Source organism: Saccoglossus kowalevskii, chromosome 3 (genome assembly GCF_978046115.1).
Source record: "Saccoglossus kowalevskii chromosome 3, keSacKowa6.1, whole genome shotgun sequence".
In the NCBI taxonomy this organism is placed as follows: domain Eukaryota; kingdom Metazoa; phylum Hemichordata; class Enteropneusta; family Harrimaniidae; genus Saccoglossus; species Saccoglossus kowalevskii.
In genome coordinates, this window is record NC_140643.1 from 28781399 (window position 1) to 28802798 (window position 21400).

Genomic DNA, 21400 nt, shown 5'->3' on the forward strand with positions numbered 1-21400 from the left:
ATATCACACTTCTCAAAGGACTGACCCCACCGAATGTATACGGGAAATATCACACTTTTCAAAGGACTGACCCCACCGAATGTACGCCACGTATACGGGAAATGTCACACTTTTCAAAGGACTGACCCCATCCAATGTACGCCTCGTATACGGGAAATATCACACTTTTCAAAGGACTGACCCCATCCAATGTACGCCACGTATACGGGAAATATCACACTTTTCAAAGGACTGACCCCCATCCAATGTACGCCTCGTATACGGGAAATATCACACTTTTCAAAGGACTGACCCCACCGAATGTACGCCACGTAGAATACGGGAAATATCACACTTTTCAAAGGACTGACCCCACCGAATGTACGCCACGTATACGGGAAATGTCACACTTTTCAAAGGACTGACCCCATCCAATGTATACGGGAAATATCACACTTCAAAGGACTGACCCCATCCAATGTACGCCACGTATACGGGAAATATCACACTTTTCAAAGGACTGACCCCACCGAATGTACGCCACGTATACGGGAAATGTCACACTTTTCAAAGGACTGACCCCGTCCAATGTACGCCACATATACGGGAAATATCACACTTTTCAAAGGACTGACCCCATCCAATGTATACGGGAAATATCACACTTTTCAAAGGACTGACCCCATCCAATGTACGCCACGTATACGGGAAATATCACACTTTTCAAAGGACTGACCCCACCGAATGTACGCCACGTATACGGGAAATGTTACACTTTTCAAAGGACTGACCCCATCCAATGTACGCCACGTATACGGGAAATATCACACTTTTCAAAAGACTGACCCCACCGAATGTACGCCACGTATACGGGAAATGTCACACTTTTCAAAGGACTGACCCCATCCAATGTACGCCTCGTATACGGGAAATATCACACTTTTCAAAGGACTGACCCCACCGAATGTACGCCACGTATACGGGAAATATCCCACTTTTTGAAAGATTGACCCCATCCAATGTACAACCCCATATACAGGAAATATCACATTTTTAAGGACTGACTCCTTGTATATTGTTTTTACCCCAGAAACAATTTCAAGATATTCTATAAAATTATACAATAGTTTTTGATAGTTAAAATAACGTTTTTTAAAAGTTATTAACTTAAACACGACGCCAAGTACGGACGACTGACGACGACGAACAATTATATAGATCGCTTTCGTTGATGCTTAGAAGTGTTCTTCAAAGTAAAATAAAATGTTATTTCTGGTACCGTATGGGATTGTATTTCTGGTGGTAACAATTGACAAAACAGCATTCGTCAAGCCTAATAATAAAATTTATATTTACTTTTGACAAAATCAACAAAAATCGTTTATCCGCATTTCAGAAATAGCTATCTACACCAAGAAGTTTTTCACCGGCCGACTTTGAACTGTACATAAATATGGCATAACAACCACGTGTGTGAGCTAAACGACCCTTTCATATTTTCGAGGTAGTATCCTATATGCTCTCCTTTACATTAATTCATTCACTGGTTGATTAAGAAGGAACAAAACTTTAATTCTGCTGAACATTCCCTAGAAATAAAATCTATAAATATGTCCAGAAGCGTTTACTAGTCTATGGTTTAACCACAGTGGTTTAATCCTCTCCTGGCAGTTGAGATTAATCATTATAGGTATCCTGCGATTTAGCCTTATGCCCCGGACTTCATTTGTTATTCGTTTCATTGCAATTGTTCCTAGAGGCCCCCAAGCGCCATGAATAAGAGAGGAAGGCGGGAGCCTCAAGTGTCATGGCGCACCAAGCCATTCGCAAAGGACGCCGGTAGCCAGCGAAGCAATGAGTGCATCCCGGAAGTCGAAGACACGGCGTTTGCATGCATACCGTACCTGGGGTGTAACATAAACTTAAACTTGTGCGCATGATATTGTGCTTCTGGGTGTACCAAACGACACAAAAATAAAATTCCTTCAATGGAGTATCAGCAACTGATATGTTTGCAGCCACGAAACGTCTCCAGTCTTTCTACTTCCGGGGAAATCTAAGAGTTCTGGGAAGGACTGATCAAACACGCCATGATTTTATTACTAGTATTACATTTTTTTATGAGAATGAATACGCGGCCAGCACTGCAGTTTTTACATGTAGCTTGTATTATTCAACGTAAATAATATCGTGCACGTGATAAGGTAAGTTTCATTTAGAATCACTCATACGTCTGTTGGTTGATAGATACGCTATTCACAATATTATCGTGAACTTGTTGGCATCGAATCTTCGGACAATCGATCTGATTGGCATCACCAGAGGCAGTTGCATCTGATGTCACTGCTCCGTTTGAGCCCTGTGATTATTGGGTGCATAGAGTGCATTGATTCTTTGCTTGAAAAAACGGCAAATAAGATGGCCTACTGCCGTAATTTCGGACTAGTAAATTCAGTCTGAGCAATAATTTATGTCAAGAAAAAAGATTTGGGTTTTTGTGAATGGTCTAACATGTCAGCGATCTGTCAACACCTCTGGCAAGAAAGCAAAACCAACCTACCATATTTCACTATTTATGAATATCATAATACTACAGAAGTGTCATTTTGTCATTTGTGTTCAAATATTTATTTTGTGTGGGGAGCCTTTGACAATGTTGTTCAAACACTGATTTTTAGTCACCGTTTCATGCGCAGCTTAAAAATGGAAGTACATGTATAGTTTCTTATTTCCGGTTTCCGTCCGTGACGCTTCCTTTACATCTCTAACATTTTCTCAGAAATTCTGCGGCAGATATCGATGAAACTTTGCAGGTTGATGAACAAGTCTCTGTTGAATATGCACATAATTTTTTCTCCAGATCTGAAAATCCAAAGATGGTAATGCTAGGCTTTTCAGTGAGTCGCGACCTTGATCTGAATCAGTGACAGAAATGGACCACAGTCTGTTTTTTTTTTTATGAAAAATTAACGCTGAAATCTTGTAATAATTGGTCAGAAATGTTGTTGTATAATATCTTTAAACTGTAAAAATTACATCCATTATAAAAAGCCATTACTGAAATACCTGGTCAAAAAGTTGAATATTACCATTACGAATTTCAGTGGAAACTGTAGAGGGGTGTCAGGGCTGCAATTTGATGGGAATTATAGTGGTGATACTGAAACAAACCCAGGTCCTGGTATAATATACAAATAATTGAATTAAGAAAAAAGTGAAGTTGTTATTAAAGGTACATCAAGGTTTACTCAGATTTATAAATGCAGTTTGATGAGCATGTATACATAATTTGGTATTTTGGACATGGTCAATGGAAGTTTTCAGTTATTAGTACAATAGTAGATTGAGAGAAATCACTTGATTAGTTGTACCCACATAGAGTACATATTAATTCACCTCTTTGCAGATGTTCCATGTATTATTTTAACACAAGTCTAAATATTATTTGTTTAAATATTTTTTTGTTGAAGCATAGAAAATGCATTGTGTGACATACCTGTAATTCCAAATAATTAACAAAATGATTGCCTATTATTTATTTTCTTATGTTAAACAATTGTGCATATTGTTTATGTGCTTGTGTAAAATAATTTTTTACAATGCAAGCTGTTGCTCATGTCTACTGTCATGTATGCTAATATTCAATGATGCAGGGTACCGTAAATATTCTAATCCTGGCGTCAGTTTTTTGACATTTGAAATATTGTTCCAGAAATGTTGTGACATGCAATGTAATATGCTAAAAATACACACTCAAAATCCCTAGAAAATTCTACAGAACATGAATATGATAAATAAAATATGCAAAGAAAATATAAAATTTAATTTCTGACAGACAGGAAAAACTTTTTTTGCCCATTGGGGTGGGACTCAGAGTTGTTTTGTTACGTCACCCGGGACAGTTCATCAATTACAAAAATAGATTCTGTTTTATTGATGTGCTTTGCTTCTAAGAGAGTGAGCCATGGTATTGCAACAATCAGTCTGCTTGTTGTAATTTTAATTAGAAAATTGTATCTCTTCACTTTTCTAGATGATTAGGAGAAAGTCAGTTTATCATAAAAAAAGGACTAGCCTGAGAAAGGTAACGACCATTACCTATTCATCAATTTCTACTCAAAGAAAAACATTTCCTATTGGAAACAGCTTTTCTGGTAAACGAAAAAAAGAATTCAACTATCCAGAAGCAAGTAGTGATGTTCATGATCATCCATGTAAGTACAAACTACTAGAGGCTTGACTTTCTACTATTGATATTTAACACGAATATTAAATTTTGATGTATTTTTTTTTGCATAAATATATTGTATCTCTGTACATTGTAGGCTGGAAACACACAGTTGTTGAGAATAAAATATTTCCCGGTAATTATCAATCTGTTAGTGTTCCTTGCTTGTAGTGTCCACTGTAAGACTACCATACCACAAACCATACTAATTTCATTACTACATGTACCTTCTAAATTTTCTAGAATTTTTCATGTGAAGTAATGTACAAAAAGTTCAAGCCTTCAAACCTTGAATCAGTGTACAATTTATTATATTATATTATAACATGTTCAATTGGCTACTGTACATACATTTAATAGTTGATCATTGACATCTTTGTGTTTTGTCCTACTCAAAACTTTTTTTAACAGCTCTTCAGTGTACAAAGAAAAAGCGATATCAGACATCTAAACAGAATCTAGTCAATGCTTGGCAAAATATTAGAGGAGACTTAAGGACTGCTGCCATTGAGACACATTGTCCATCAACCTTTGTTTGCAGAATGTGCAAGGAGGACTGTATTAATACAATTATACGCTGTCAGGATTGTGGTATTAATGCCTATTATTGTGAGAGTTGTTGTCAAACTATACATTCAATGGTACAGCTCCATGTATGTGAGCAGTGGAAGGTACGTTAGTTTACATGCACAATTTATAATACACAAGTGAAGTGATAAAATCTGTTTAATCCCAGATAAATTTGACTAGGTCACTATACTGTGAAGTTATAACAATTACAATAATACAAATAGTGTCAGTGTGCTTCCTTAGCCCCTCAGTGATTTTTCAATGCTTTGAAAACAAATTGTTCGTCAGTTTTTACAACAAAATCAGTTTAATGTGATTTTGATTGATGTATGTTAAAGTGGCAATAGTTTTTTCAACATTTTTTATTGTCTAAAAATATCCATATCAAAATAACAATATCTTACCGAAATATTGTTTTAGAAACAATTGCATGGGCAAAGTGACTCTAGACCAGGCAAATGTCTTGTGAAATGTAATGTGAAAACTAGGGATTGAGTAATCGTCATAATGTTTGTTTGTCATGCCATTAAGATATCATTAGGCCTTTAAGATGGCAATATATTTGACATTTTGCCCAGGTTTGCTTGAAAAAATTGGATTCCAATAGATGGCACCATCTTGAAATGCAAAAATTAATGCATTGCTTCGGTTATCTTTTTTTACTTGTAAGTGATTTAATGTACAATGTATCTTCTTGTTTGCATACATAAGGAAATTTATTTTTTTCACTAGGATGGGTATTTCAGTCCCTATATCGTGCCAACCGAATTCATCCTGGTTGACGAAGACTGTGAATGCTCCACTACCTACCAAAGAAATTTATTGGTTATTGATAAAATAGGTTTGTATTTGTTGTTTTAAAATGCATATTTTTATTTGATTGGTTCACTGTATTGGTCATCCAATGTTAAAGCCAACTGACTACTCCTCCATTAATTCCTTTGTTTGAGGAACAGTTATTTCTTTTCTAGTTTAATTGCCTGATTGTCATGGTTATTATAATTATTGTATAGGTTAAACCATTCTCTACACTGTTTTTTCTAGGAAGGCATCATGATGTTAAGATGCAATTTTGTCACTGCTCAAAAGAACCTGTCCAGCTGCGAAAATATGGATTTTGGCCTGGGTCACCAACAAAACCACAGGTTGCTTTTGATCTTGAACTCATGGAGCTACTAAGGCTACTGCAACTGGAGTGTCAAGTGTCAGTCAAAGCATTTACAGAAATGCTAAAAAATAAGTGCAAAGACATCCATGAAAGTTTTTATGAGGTATAATTTAAATATTTATTCTACTTGTGTTTTGATTAAGGTTTTCATTCACTTTCTCAAAAACGTATATTTGTAAGTACTAACCAGTATGATTCTAGAATTGTTTGAGTTAAAAAAAAAAGGTCAACAATTTAATCTGGTCTGCGACTTCTTGACCATGTTCACTGTGCAAGAGTGCAAGTGTTATACAAAACCTCGGACCAAATATGCCCATTCCTGTGCCTGGCTGAATTCTGGTTACAGTTTATAAAATGAAAATGTTCAAGAAACAATCATAATATTATTATAGTGACCCTGAGTCCAAGCAAAAACTGCTTACTTTGTGGAAGGGTCCATATGCATTGCAAATGGATAAAAGCACAATATACACACTGACACATTTATTTATAGTATGTTTTCGTTTTTGAAAAACATCCCTGCATGCATGTCCGCAGATCAAGCTTTGTCTTGAATGTCTTTTTTGCCAATGCCAGAACTACCCTGAACTAGTCTCGAATTCAAAGTTCACCTCTGAGCTGCTTGGCGATAATGTGTGCTTTGCATTGGATGATGGGACCACAGAGTTTCCTCTGACTGTTCTTGGAGAAACCATACGTAAATAACTTTATCAACTTCATCATTGTTGGATAATTTTCTCAGCTTTTTTTCATTCTTTACCCACCCATTAAAAGTGGGCTCACTGACTCAGAGTTCACTTGCAGCCTTTGACTTGGCTTAGACACACTCTTCTGTTAAGAACTAGAGGTCAGAGTTCCATCATTCCAACAAGTTTTATAGAGCTCTGTCAAAAGGAGCGACTGGGAAGTATGCAAAGTCGTGACTTGACACCCTATTGACACCTCGAGTCAGGCCACCCTCAAAAACATTCCTTACTGAGTTATGACTTGGCGAGGGGTGCAAAAGGTCTCTAATAGTATTGTGCTCCTTCTATATTTATTTCCCAGTTAAAAGATGTATACAAGATTCTCATCCAAGAAGCTGTAGCTGAATACAGATTTAATATATTTACCATACAAAATCTCAAAAATGTTTGTTCAGAATTTGATAATGGTACCATCTGCCCTGCTTGTCCTTCAGTAAGTTTTGCTTATTTAAATTTTCTGCATGTCCAGTGATATTTCTTTCTTTCTTCACCTAACTAAATCGTTGGGTAATCAGAATGCATCAAAATATTGGTGAATATTGAATCCCAACTTTAAAATTGTTGTTGAAACATTTCTTCCCTCAGAAATTTGTATATATTCCACTCACAGTTACCAAACATGGCTACTCTACCCTGGTTTTGTAACAATTAACATGTTAATTATGTCAATACCTTTTCAGGCAAAACGTTTAACATAAATAGACTGTTTGTGGTGGGTTCATTTTCACTTGCAAAAACTGCATAATTCTTCTTGTTTTCACTGCCTTCACATGCCTCATAGATAATTTGAAATCAAATCACCGTTGACACATGAATACATAATTAAGTTTGTAAGCAAGCTACAAATACTCATTATTTTTTGACATGGTAACATGAATGTAAATAATTCTTTTCAAAAGTTTTTAGATGATACAACAGATGGATCTAATGTGAAGATGAGTGACATTGCTGAATCCATCCATCCAATTCTTTGACCTACCGGTACATTGACTGGAGCTTAAAGTGATACACATACGCTCTGGGATAATGTGCAGAGTAGAATAGTTTTGCTACTATAGTTCGTTGATGGCAGGGGAATCACTAAATTTACTTTCCCAGTAAAAATGTGAAATGAACTTTGTAATTTATAATGGCTTAATTCCATTAATATTTCAGAAAGAATCTGGTAACCTGGTATATTCGATTGATGCTGATTTCCAGCTAGTAAGAAAGCGCTCATCAGGCTGTGTTTATGGAAAAGCAAAACATGAAGGTTATTTCTTTTTGCCACAAGATAAAGTTGACATTTTTGTTGAGTCGTATAACCTAAGAGGTGTAGATATCACCACAGATGTAAGTACCAAATTTTTTTATTTTATCATTGTGTGACTCTTAAAACTATTATGTGGCTCAGCTCAGTATATAAGGTTGATGGTCTACTTGTTGGCTACCCTAACCCAAACCATGATACCATCTGTCACAATTCAACTTAAAAATGACTTGAGTTCTGTTCTTTTCTGGAGAAAGATCACATGTCTACATTCCAATGGTTCTGGCCATAATATATAACATTATGGATCAAGATAGCTGACTTGCACAAGTTTTCATTGTTATCATTTTTTTCTATAAAAGGACACATAAAATAATTCATTTATTAGTCCCCGTTGGAACAATATTTAGTGTCTGTCCAGAGTCCTATTTCAGAACCTTCCAAACTGAATCCATTCATTTTTTGCATGTGTCTAATGCATTATGTGGAACATATGCATATGCATTGGTTTAGTGTTGATCCAAGATTGCTGAGTCATTTTTTTTTTTAAATGTATTATCATAAACATGCTCTGTCATATTCATTCAATTTTTGAATTGATATTTAAGGTGTACATTATTTTGGTGAACATTTTGTTTGGTGAACTTGACATATTTTCAACAGCCAGAACTACTTTTTTGTTGGTTAACCATGTTTTGTCTTGGGTGTACATTGTCTAACATTTCTACCACAATGTTCTTGTAGGCCAGCAGAGCTATTTCAGTCATCAGATCTCTCATTTGAAAATGTGGTATCCTTTAATATACTTTGTTTGTTTTTAGTAAAATTTGGTCATACATTAAAAATGATGAAGTGCATGTCTGTGACGATTCCATTTGTGATCTGATAAAAATGGCTGATTGGCAGCCTCTTGTTTATTGTTGACATGTTTTTTTCTTTCTTTCAATTATTCATGACTTGTTAGTTTCACAATCAAATCAAATTTGGTCTATTGTAGGTACTCTTCCTTTTTTGCCATACTGTTAATCTCTGATACTCCTGTCTCATATTTGTGTTGTATACATCATAATACACCCCCTTGTTTATTTGTAGGAATATCAATGGTTGTATTAGGCATGCATAACATATCTGCTAATTGCAGTGAGAAGTGTGTTCTGAACAATGGCTTGTTGTATAATTTGTCAGTAAAATATGACTTACATTAGCAAATATATCTAATGCTGTCATTTACTCAAAGCATATGTGCTACTATTATTCAAATATGGTAATGTAATTATTATGACATTAACATCATTGGACTGGATAGGATGTGTAACTTCCATACAGAAATTTATTTTAGTTTACTACAGCTTCATAACATTGACTGTGTTATGTTATGACTTGTTTTTGTTATCTGGGCAAGCTGAAAAATGTACTGGATTTTCTAGCTTGTGATGTTACAAAGAAGACCTGGGAATGATCACTATTTGTTAAAATTGTTGTAATGTTTCATATTTTTATTTTATTTTTTTAATATTGTTTTATTGTAAATATTTTATTTATTTTTAGGAATGTCATAATTTCCAAGCAGGGAGTAGTTTACGCTCTAAAGGAAAAAACAAAAAATTGGATGAAACTGCATTGTTTGGTTCTGTTTGCAGGCATACGTATCCAAAGTACTTCTTCAGTCTTAAATACGGTGAAAGGTGAGCCTATCCCTAGGTACTTTTTTACCTAGATCTAGTTTACTGTTCATAATATGACTTGCACATCTACTGTTCAGCATAATGCAATGGATAGTGTATTCTAAAACATAGTTGGCTAGCATCAATGCAAAAGTGTGGTCATACTTGGCTCTGATTGATTTGATTACATTTTGTTTTCAGACATGCAAGTTGCTTTGATATATTTGAGTGAATTCGGTCATTGGAGTCTGTCTGACTAGATTAAAAATATATCTTCTAAGTGTAGTTTAGATATGCTATTTTACTGAAACTGACTCTATATATCATGAATCAACTTGACCATACTCATTATAAAAGGTAATATCGTATAGTTTAAAAATCAAACTATGTAACTATTCCAATTGGCGCAATTTCAATGGTGTTTTTCATTCACATAGTTTTCAAATTACTGATAAACTATTAGCCATCTCCAATACAAACACACATGTACTTCATCATCAAAATGTTCTCTTGAACATTTACTAATATCAGTCTTTTACATAAGCACACATACTAGTGGTAGAGTATGGTAATCTAATAATATTTAGAACATATTATGTACAAACAACTTTTTCGTGCACAAAATGATTTTTTTTTTCTGAACTTTGCCAAATTTATTGCATTATAAATGCATCTGTGACAGAGGCGAGCATAACTGTATGCTGGGTCATTAATATACAACTACATTTGACCATAAGCACACCTCTATTGTTTGACTAATGCCTGGCGCTACTAACAAAGTACAGTATTATGTTTTAATTGGAATTACATTAAATTATTAAATCATTTATGTGTTTATTTTTCAGATTGTCATACTCTGTATTTCTAATAGAGAATCTTTTGTTACATGGTGGTGTAGGTGATAAGAAAATGCACATTTTATATGACATTGCATGCAAATTGGAATCTCATCTGAAGGTACATTAATGTGTAATTTGGATTTTGTTGTGTCATTTACAGTGGAATTGTATCATCTTCAATCATCTTAGTAATTTCTTTGATATGATTTATGTAGATACCTTGAGTGTACTTCTATCAGATTTATTCATTTTATGTCATTAGCATTAAATCTCTTTTTTAGCGATTTGTTTCTCTTTTTTTCTTGAAAATTATGTACAAATATGTACAAATTGGGCAGATTAATTAATCGACTAAACCTTATTATGGGGGGAAAAAATTATTATTCACATGGTTTGATCACCATCTTAGATTTTCAGCAATTTTTTTTTGTGTGTCTCATGAGTGTTTTACCAATCAACTTGCTTATTGTGCATGTAGCATGTATGGCCAAAGCATTTTCTGGGAAAAATAACATGTATATAATAATATCGATAGGTGCATATTAAGGCTTCTTCAGCCCGTCAACGCTTTAATTTTTTATTTACAATAGACTGTTTGTACATTTCTCCCGCATATATTGATAAGTTTTAATCAAATTTATTTATATTACATGAAAAAAGACAGTCAAAACACTTTTTGAATATATGTTTGCTTACAAGTATATAATAAGATGCTTGCATTTTTTTTTGCATTCAAGAAAAATAATCGAGAAGATTTATTAGCAAATATATCTTTTGCTGTTCCAATATTTCACTGTTATGGACACGACATGAAATGCCAGGTAAATGCCATGTAATGTATTAGTTTAGCCATGTTTAGGTGAAACAAGAATATGATTATACATATGCCATCAATATTGTACTCTAATATTGTATGAATAGGTGTAATAATCTGAATATTTCAATTACAGCTTAAATATAGCCCACGTCGAATTGAAGGTCTTGGTCTCACTGACGGTGAGGGGATTGAAAGATTGTGGTCCTACCTAGGACAGTTTTCATCTATCACAAAAGAAATGTCTCCTGAAAACCGAGTTGATCTTCTGACAGAAGCACTTTCATATCATGGTATGAAAGTAAAATCTAAAATTGGTAATTTTTTTAACTTTCTTATCAGATCTAATTAAGCAGTAAGTCATTGCTCATCTTGGCATACCACAGGGTTTTGCACTTCTGTAAAATCTGTACAAAATCTTCTGTCTTTCCCTTTTTCTTTTTGTTAAAAACCTGTTTTAATTTTTTCCAGGAAAGTTGTTGGTGAAAAAACTGAACAATGCATATGCTACTATAAAAAATGTTGAAGAAAACATTAATAATATGTTACATAAGCTTGATGGTTAGTCAACATTTGTTATATAAATAAAATCATTCTCAATGCTCTCCACACTCCTAATCTATACTATTTTGAAAAGATATTAATAGCACAGCTTTCCTAATCGCTGGCATTGCTATTTTCAGGAGAGCCAATATTTGCATACCAAGCCATTGTCAAAAAGCACACCTGATATGTATAACTTTTTAGCCAAAATGGTAACCAATGTCTTATTCACTAGTGTGTTTTATCATTACTATAAAATACAAACAGCACTAAAGCAAAGCAAATCAAATTAATGACATTTGTATATCTATACACATAGGCATTGATGCAGACTGCATTAAACGATGGGTTTCAGAAGAATCACTGTATAACTCAACTCTACTGAAAGGTAATGGCTGGTTGTTTATAAAATGCTCCATGTGAAACAACTTCTGTAACGAGGCTATAACCTTTTCACCACCAGTTCCCTATTTTCATCACAAATTAACTAAATAGTCCTGTTTATTTATTTCCTTTCAGGAGATTGGGTCAAAAAAGGCATATTTTTTTAAGTAAAAACTGAAAATTAATTCAGATTTTGTCTTCAAAATCATTTTTATAAATATTGAATAAAATATAGGAAAAATTGCAGAAAATTTTCGGGTGAGAAAGTGGGTGGTGAATATGTTGAGTATGACAGTAAAGTACTGTATTTACACTACACTCTTGTTGTAACACTGTATTTACACTACACTCATGCTGTTAACACTGTATTTACACTACACTCATGCTGTTAACACTATTTACATCACACTCGTGCCGTTAACACTGTATTTACACCACACTCATGCTGTTAACACTATTTACATCACACTCGTGCTGTTAACACTGTATTTACACTACACTCTTGTTGTAACACTGTATTTACACCACACTTATGCTGTTAACACTGTATTTACACTACACCCATGCTGTTAACACTGTATTTACACTACACCCATGTTGTTAACACTGTATTTACACTACACCCATGCTGTTAACACTGTATTTACACTACACCCATGCTGTTAACACTGTATTTACACCACACTTATGCTGTTAACACTGTATTTACACTACACCCATGCTGTTAACACTGTATTTACACTACACCCGTGCTGTTAGCACTGTATTTACACTACACCCGTGCTGTTAACACTGTATTTACACTACACCCGTGCTGTTAACACTGTATTTACACTACACTCTTGTTGTAACACTGTATTTACACTACACCCATGCTGTTAACACTGTATTTACACTACACCCATGCTGTTAACACTGTATTTACACTACACCCATGCTGTTAACACTGTATTTACACTACACCCATGCTGTTAACACTGTATTTACACTACACCCATGCTGTTAACACTGTATTTACACTACACCCATGCTGTTAACACTGTATTTACACTACACCCATGCTGTTAACATTGTATTTACACTACACTCTTGTTGTAACACTGTATTTACACCACACTTATGCTGTTAACACTGTATTTACACTACACCCATGCTGTTAACACTGTATTTACACTACACCCATGCTGTTAACACTGTATTTACACTAACACCCATGCTGTTAACACTGTATTTACACTACACCCATGCTGTTAACACTGTATTTACACTACACCCATGCTGTTAACACTGTATTTACACTACACCCATGCTGTTAACACTGTATTTACACTACACTCTTGTTGTTAACACTGTATTTACACCACACTCGTGCTGTTAACACTGTATTTACACTACACCCATGCTGTTAACACTGTATTTACACTACACCCATGCTGTTAACACTGTATTTACACTACACCCATGCTGTTAACACTGTATTTACACTACACCCATGCTGTTAACACTGTATTTACACTACACCCATGCTGTTAACACTGTATTTACACTACACCCATGCTGTTAACACTGTATTTACACTACACCCATGCTGTTAACACTGTATTTACACTACACCCATGCTGTTAACATTGTATTTACACTACACTCTTGTTGTAACACTGTATTTACACCACACTTATGCTGTTAACACTGTATTTACACTACACCCATGCTGTTAACACTGTATTTACACTACACCCATGCTGTTAACACTGTATTTACACTAACACCCATGCTGTTAACACTGTATTTACACTACACCCATGCTGTTAACACTGTATTTACACTACACCCATGCTGTTAACACTGTATTTACACTACACCCATGCTGTTAACACTGTATTTACACTACACTCTTGTTGTTAACACTGTATTTACACCACACTCGTGCTGTTAACACTGTATTTACACTACACCCATGCTGTTAACACTGTATTTACACTACACCCATGCTGTTAACACTGTATTTACACTACACCCATGCTGTTAACACTGTATTTACACTACACCCATGCTGTTAACACTGTATTTACACTACACCCATGCTGTTAACACTGTATTTACACTACAACCATGCTGTTAACATTGTATTTACACTACACTCTTGTTGTTAACACTGTATTTACACCACACTCGTGCTGTTAACACTGTATTTACACCACACTCGTGCTGTTAACACTGTATTTACACCACACTCGTGCTGTTAACACTGTATTTACACTACACCCATGCTGTTAACACTGTATTTACACTACACCCATGCTGTTAACACTGTATTTACACTACACCCATGCTGTTAACACTGTATTTACACTACAACCATGCTGTTAACATTGTATTTACACTACACTCTTGTTGTTAACACTGTATTTACACCACACTCGTGCTGTTAACACTGTATTTACACTACACCCATGCTGTTAACACTGTATTTATACTACACTTGTGCTGTTAATAATATGCAATACAATTTTTGTTCTTTAATATTACATTATGTTTTCCTCACTATGAAAACAAAACAAACAAATAAATATATATATATATATATATATATATATATACTGTAATATTTTGCATTGAAAAATATTGAAATAATTGAGGTCTCTGTAAATTCAACAGAAAAGCTAACGAATGAAGAGGAATATGCCCTTCTTTTGAACAAGTTCAGGTGAGTGCAGCCAGTTTTTGTGTTGTATTCTGAAAAGTTGGGTGCTGGAGTTGGTCACATTATGAGTGTTGTTTAGCGAGGGTGAGAGATTATATTAAATTTCTCTCAACTTGTGTTATAATATTTAGGTTAAACTTTATTGGGATGCCTTGTATAAGTGAAAAAGAAATTATTTTATTGTATTTTACAGAATACATATAGGAATTATGAAAGCTTGTGACAAGACTTCTTTCTTTTTTCTTTTTTCAAAATGAGACACCCAGAGATTTGCTGTTTCCCATCATAGCAACTGTATGCACAGCACCTTAACCTGGCAACATTTAATTGTATTGGTGTTTGTTTTCGTTTTTAAATCTAAAAGAGTGTTCTTGTTTGTTTTTCAGTTCTGTTAACATGGTGAATGAGGTTGACAGGTAAATGACCTTTTTAATACCTCTTGACATAATGAAATAAACTACTTTTTCCATATTTTGAGTTATGTAGCCGTTGCCTTTTATTTTCTTTGAAATGTTTGTGTCTCTTGAAAAAAATAATTAGAATATTTGTCAATATATATTTATAGACTGGAAGAGATGCTGACTAAACATGAGAAGAAGTGTAGAATATCAGAACGATGGTCCATTACATCTGATATATATACTACTATGCTGTCAAGTGCGAAGAGGAAAACTCAAAACAACATCTTTTCTCAAATTTCTATACTATCTAAGGAAAGAAAATATTTGTTGACACTTGTGAAAAAATATGCAGGTAAATCATTTTCCTAAATTTTTAATAGTTATTAATAAAGATTATATACTATAACCTTACATACTTGACTCTGATAATGACTTTTATTTTCTAGAGCTTCATTCTTGTTCATATTATGTGGTCATCATTCTTTTCTTGGTTGTTTGTGGTCCTTAGCAGACACAACAAATCATTGCACTTCTTAATGTACCCCTAATGCTTATAAGCCATATTAAAATGATTGTATTTTTTTTAATAATTATTTTAACAAGTGTACCTGACTGCTGCTACATAGCCATCAGCATCATCAGCGTTGACCTTTCTTTTAATTAATCTAATTAGTCTTTGCATTTGACTCTAAATAGGATCTGAATTTAATTTAATAAACTCTATTCATGTTTGGCTTGTTACCGTGCTTCAAATTTTAAACATGTATAATATTTCAAATTATTCTTTGTAATACACAGATGGACAAAGAGTCGCCATTAGGCTGTCAAAGAAAATAAAGAAGGCAAATCAAAAGTTGCAGTCTTTGGTTATCAAATATAATCTGGTGAGAGGGGAACGTGATGAATTGACCTTGGAGCAGGTTAAAGACACAGAATCACCACTGTGGAATGTAGGCTCATCTGAACAAGTGCCTGCAGCAACAAAGCAGGAGCTTGTTACTGATTATTTAAAATGTCAGCGTGCAAAGGAAGAAGTTATTCTTTGCCAGGAAGAGATGAAAAGGGTTGTTCACTTTTTCCATGACCAGCGTCGTATTCTTTGGCACTGGCTTATCGAAATTCGTGAAACTGTAGAGTCTGGATATGATATGGGTTGTATCGCGTTAGTAACTAACAAATACAATTGTATGGGCAGGACTGTTGCTAGTCTTACGGAAATGTTCAGTCCATTTGTTGACCTGAACATTGATATAGTTAGTGAATTGACACAACATGAACCAGTATACCATCTGGAAGAAGTAGTTGAAGAAAGTGATCCATTGTATGGGGATCTTTCTCTCTACCTTGATCAAGAACTAGTAACTGAAAGTGACATTGAAGAATGTGAAAGTAGTGATACCAGTAGTGATAGCGATAGTGATGCACAGTATGAGTTACTTGTTGCATAAATGTAAAAATTACGAGTGTCAATCTTGTTAAAATGATGTTTCGAAGCTCAATTAATGGTTTTTATGGTTACAATAACTCAAATAATTTTTATCTGATCATTTTTGACTTGTCTGTATCATCAAAGATGGAAAGGAAATGTATATTAAGGGGAAAAAATCTGTCTTGTGTTTTCGTTAATTATTGTTATTGTGTGCACAATAGCTTTACTAATTCTATTCCAAACTTTATCAAACTTGGTCACCTTATTCAACAGTATAAAATCTTCCTTTAGTATGAACAACAGATGTCCTGTATGAAGATATCATGCAAAAATTGGGAAAATCTGATAAAATATTTTGACGGTTTCTACTTGACTGCTCGCTGGTGCTACACATTCAAAGGTCTCAGTGGAAATATGCATTGTTGTATGTGTTCAATCTTGTAATAATATCATTGGTAATGTATCTCCCAAATCCCATGGGAATACTAGACTGGGTTTTCCAAACCAACTCATGGAGATTTTATGCACTGTCTGATACACATTTGCAAACTTACCAATAAAATCTTTACAGAAAACAAGATGTAAGAAAATCAATATAAGTACTCTCATGAATTAGGTGCCAAACTTTTGATCAAGATCTGAAGCTAATAGAAAATCTCTTTAGTCCAAAGTTATCAATTTAAAGATTTCTGTGTTTGAACATGGAGATTCTCAGGAGGCAACAGTACTGTGACTTCTCTCCCCATTGGACATCAACTAACTATTTTAGTTGATTTGCATACAAAGCAGAGCTTGCAACATGATAGCTACTATTATTTTACTTTTCAAATAATACAGTAGTTGTACAATGAATATAATAAGGCAGTTCATATTTGTCTTGGTGAATCATTAATTTATGACAGACACCTGTACAAAATATTTGGACAAAGCCAGCTTTTCTTGCATCTTTTATGATTCTATGATAAAGGGAATAATATTATATAACAAAGGTCACCAGAGTTCAACTATGTTCAAATTTAGAAATGTTATCAATCAGCATGAAATGTCAACCAAGTTAAATTTGATGTGACCAGGAAGTGCAATTTTCAAGATATGAGGTTAAATTTGGCTGAAATTAAAACATTTCTCATTCTATAAGGGACATTAAGATAAATATAGTACATGTATTTCGTCAAAACCCTACTTGTATTGTCATCAACATTTTGTTTGAACCTTTTGCCATGTAAAATAATATAATGAAATGTAGCATCAGAAGTCTCCTGTTTATAAGATATGCAAGTGTTGAGCTTTAGTTGCTGATGGTTATTCTTACAATGCATTCGGTTCAAATACAATATTTTGTTGTGTAGCTTGATCTGGAATGTAATCTGTCAAGTGACTACTGTATACAACATGTCAAGCTGCTTATTTGATGTACTCAACACTTGTTTAATAGTGTTTCATAAACATCACACAAATATGAATAAAAACTGTCCTCTACGTTTATCATTGTGATTTTTATGTAACATAATTTAGCTAATCTATTTGATGCCTTGTGCAAAATATGCAATTAGTCTTTCTGGTAACCCCCATCTCGGAGTCTTTTTCACAAATATCTTAATGTAGGTTGATATCTTGCTGGCATCATCCCAATGCGTTGTGTTCTTTTCCTAGCCGTTTGTGATAGACCCTGTGAGAGGGATGTCATACAACTCCTGAGACATAATATAGTCCAACTTCCTGTGTGCAACTTTGGTTATAATAGAACTGATGAATTAGCATCTAGATTTATTTTCTGTTTTGCTTTTACGCTTTTTAAAGTGTGTGAAGAACACAATGGGGGTCTTTATGTTTCTCAACTGCTGGTCAGTTTTCAATGAAACTTGGCTCATGGATGCTCTGTGGCATTTCCCAGAATAGTTTTATGGTAAAATCTGGACATGTTAATTACCTAAGTTGCATGATACAGTGGCGGATCTTGGGGGTGTATTCTTCAGACATGATTAGTTCAATATTGAAAACAAGGCCGTGGCTAGTCGGGGGGGGGGGGCAACCTGAGTTTGGGAGTTTTTTTTAAAAAAAACCTTAAAATAGAAAAGTTTCGAGTAACCACGTATTTAGTTTGTACACGATTTGAAATAAAACATGGTACTTTATTTATATTTATTACTGAGCGCTTTGACGCTTACAGGTAAGACGCATGCACCCAGCACAGCCGGTCAAACGTTACCTTCAAGTATTTCAGATTGAATTTTGTTTTACATCATTCCATCCCCAGAAGTTATTTATTTGATTTGATTTATTATAATAATATAATATTTTTAATATGCTATCGCCAAAGTTGTAAACATAAACTGTGTATTGTACAACTATCAATTGTATTAATCAGTCCTGTACATTAATGTAAAACAGTTGCTTATATATGAAGATAGAACAAAAGTGTTTCAGGTTTTAAAGTTCATACTGCAATATCCCGTGTTTTGTATATATTCATAAAATATATCAAGATGATTTTATTGCAAAAAATAGATACACCCCTCCCCCACCCCACCCCCATAGCCATTAACTTATGGCGCAACTGCACACTTCTACTCCTTTATACATTTATACGCAAATACATTTGCTTCCCCCTAGTGAAAAAAAAGCTAGCTACGGCCCTGGAAAATATGCATATTGATAGCCCAATTTCTGATATCTCAAAAAATCAGATGTGAATTTAACATGTGATCGAGGTATTCTGGAATAAATCAGACAGCAAACCACGTGCATTTTTCCCAATACGCAAACACACATATATACTTTTTTTTTTTTAATTTAAGTACACTTCATGAAACAGATTATAATCTCGGAATGGAGGTAGAATGCACAATAAAGACAGGCGTAATATGAACCTCATATCACATTTGCACTGAAGTAGCTGTCGATATTATTTTTGAAATACCCTTTTTTAAAATGGTATATAATACGTATTTTTGCAAATGATAAATTGATGCGGCCTTTCGTTACCATTTCTGGTTGTGAGTTATATTTTTTTTAAAAAAATACCTTTCTGACTGAAATTTCACACAATATATACAAATAAGAGAAAAAAACGTCTGTGTCATACAATCAGGTAAATGTGCGTACCATAATATAATTTGAGGTATACATCAAACACAGTTATTTTCTGAGTCGGTCACCACAAACAATAAATTACTGCTGTAATATGAGGATTTCAATTCCAATCAGCGCCATCGCCCAAGTTTGCAACTTGAATATTTATTTTGTACTTCAAAACCATCATTTGCAGTAACTTAGGTAAACTTGAGTATTTTCACTTTTCATACCATGGATAGAATAATGTTTATTTGACCCATCCTACTGTTTTTATTGAGGATTTGGTATTTGCTAGAAAACTGTGTAAGACAAAGATCGACAAATTGGGAGGACTGCTTCTATGAATATATGTTACAATATCAGACATTCTAATGGACGTTACTAGAAAACTGTTTCTTAGTCGCTTGCATTTAAATACATTGATGCACATGTGTACGTTATTATAGGAAGAACCATATATTGAACGGGATATACATGGCGCAATTTACTACAGAATTGCGCATATTGGAACAGGTGCGTACAATTTTGCTCTCTTAAAGACAAAGAGGATATGGATTCGATATATGAACATTGATAAATTCCAATCAGAACGTTGAAGTGCAGTTTTGTGAGCTGATGCAATTTTAGAATTTGATCGGGGTCTCCGAAAAATACGATTTTGGGTACAGTTATTTCCAGAAAGTGTAATTTCCCCACTAGTTGTCTGCATATTTGTCATGTCATTATAACATTACGTGCTCTCCAGATTTAGCTTATATAAAACATAGTTATTCAACTCGTGTTGTTTTTTTGTTTTACTCTTTTATTTAATGCACCGGTATTCCAATATCCATGTAGCATAAGTGACGCATATAATTTTCGTGTGAATTTTGCATGAGATATACATATCTCGATACAAATACAAGCTTGATATCAATATTATTATTGTATAACAGATATATTAGTTACAAGTTGACTTCCCTGTGCCAATCATAACGTAAAGAATGGTAATCCTCCGTAATTGACAAACAATTATATACTAGTATTATATACTAGTACCGGCCGGGACTTAGATTTTAGCATCACATTCATATAAAATCGAGGGTAAGGTCCACCGTGGTGTACAACCATACAAGTATATCCCTACTGTCTATAGTACTAGTAGTTCCGTCCCAATTCATATTCGCCCAATACACTTTCGTCCCATTTCCTTTAGTCGGCCTTACAATCTCGAGCATGGTGATGTTGATTTCTATGTTGGTGTACAAGGAGGTGTGGGTTCGGCCAACCTTGTTTACTAGTTACTGACACGTAACTACACTATAATCTTGAAATATGAATCAGTATGAATAACTCATTTGACGATTGACGTATTACGGTATTACAAAGTGGGATACAATAAACGTCTTCGGGGTACTGCCATGTGTACGATGAGTGCGTGAACTCGATATGATACAGTTTCTTGTTCGAATCTTATTGGGCGTATACAAAAAATAAATAGAACTAATCGACTTTGGGACGAATGTGATTTGGGACGAATCGACCTCCGTCTCATGTGACACACAAAAAGGCACGACGTAAAACTTGTTGTAACACCAAATGCGTTACGTGTCTATGTGTGTGACTTT

At 34.3% G+C, this 21400-nt stretch overlaps 2 protein-coding genes across 2 annotated transcripts in view; both read left to right on the plus strand.

Moving 5' to 3' along the window:
* The first annotated feature begins 847 nt into the window (after positions 1 to 847).
* The window catches only part of LOC146747708 (uncharacterized), a 32177-nt gene continuing 11624 nt past the window's right edge, over positions 848 to 21400 (plus strand). The window contains exons 1-3 of the mRNA XM_085496556.1: positions 848 to 2183; positions 4013 to 4193; positions 4619 to 4878. Coding sequence (XP_085352682.1) covers positions 4013 to 4193; positions 4619 to 4878 — 441 coding nt within the window. The 5' untranslated portion in view covers positions 848 to 2183. The remainder of the gene's footprint in view (positions 2184 to 4012; positions 4194 to 4618; positions 4879 to 21400) is intronic.
* On the plus strand, positions 5825 to 17296 carry LOC144358739 (uncharacterized). The gene is made up of 13 exons (XM_085496555.1): positions 5825 to 6048; positions 6993 to 7124; positions 7847 to 8023; positions 9489 to 9625; positions 10450 to 10561; positions 11181 to 11264; positions 11394 to 11574; positions 11729 to 11818; positions 12120 to 12188; positions 14843 to 14891; positions 15275 to 15304; positions 15454 to 15641; positions 16088 to 17296. Exons 1-13 carry the CDS (start codon positions 5842 to 5844, stop codon positions 16735 to 16737), a joined length of 2106 nt encoding a protein of 701 aa, XP_085352681.1. The 5' UTR covers positions 5825 to 5841; the 3' UTR covers positions 16738 to 17296.

Excerpts from the sequence above, each read along its gene's own strand:
- LOC144358739 (XM_085496555.1), top strand. The coding sequence starts at position 5,842 with ATGCAATTTTGTCACTGCTCAAAAGAACCTGTCCAGCTGCGAAAATAT. Across the intron at positions 10,562-11,180 it reads AATTGGAATCTCATCTGAAG|AAAAATAATCGAGAAGATTT; the intron begins GTACATTAATGT and ends TTTGCATTCAAG. Across the intron at positions 14,892-15,274 it reads CTTCTTTTGAACAAGTTCAG|TTCTGTTAACATGGTGAATG; the intron begins GTGAGTGCAGCC and ends TTTGTTTTTCAG.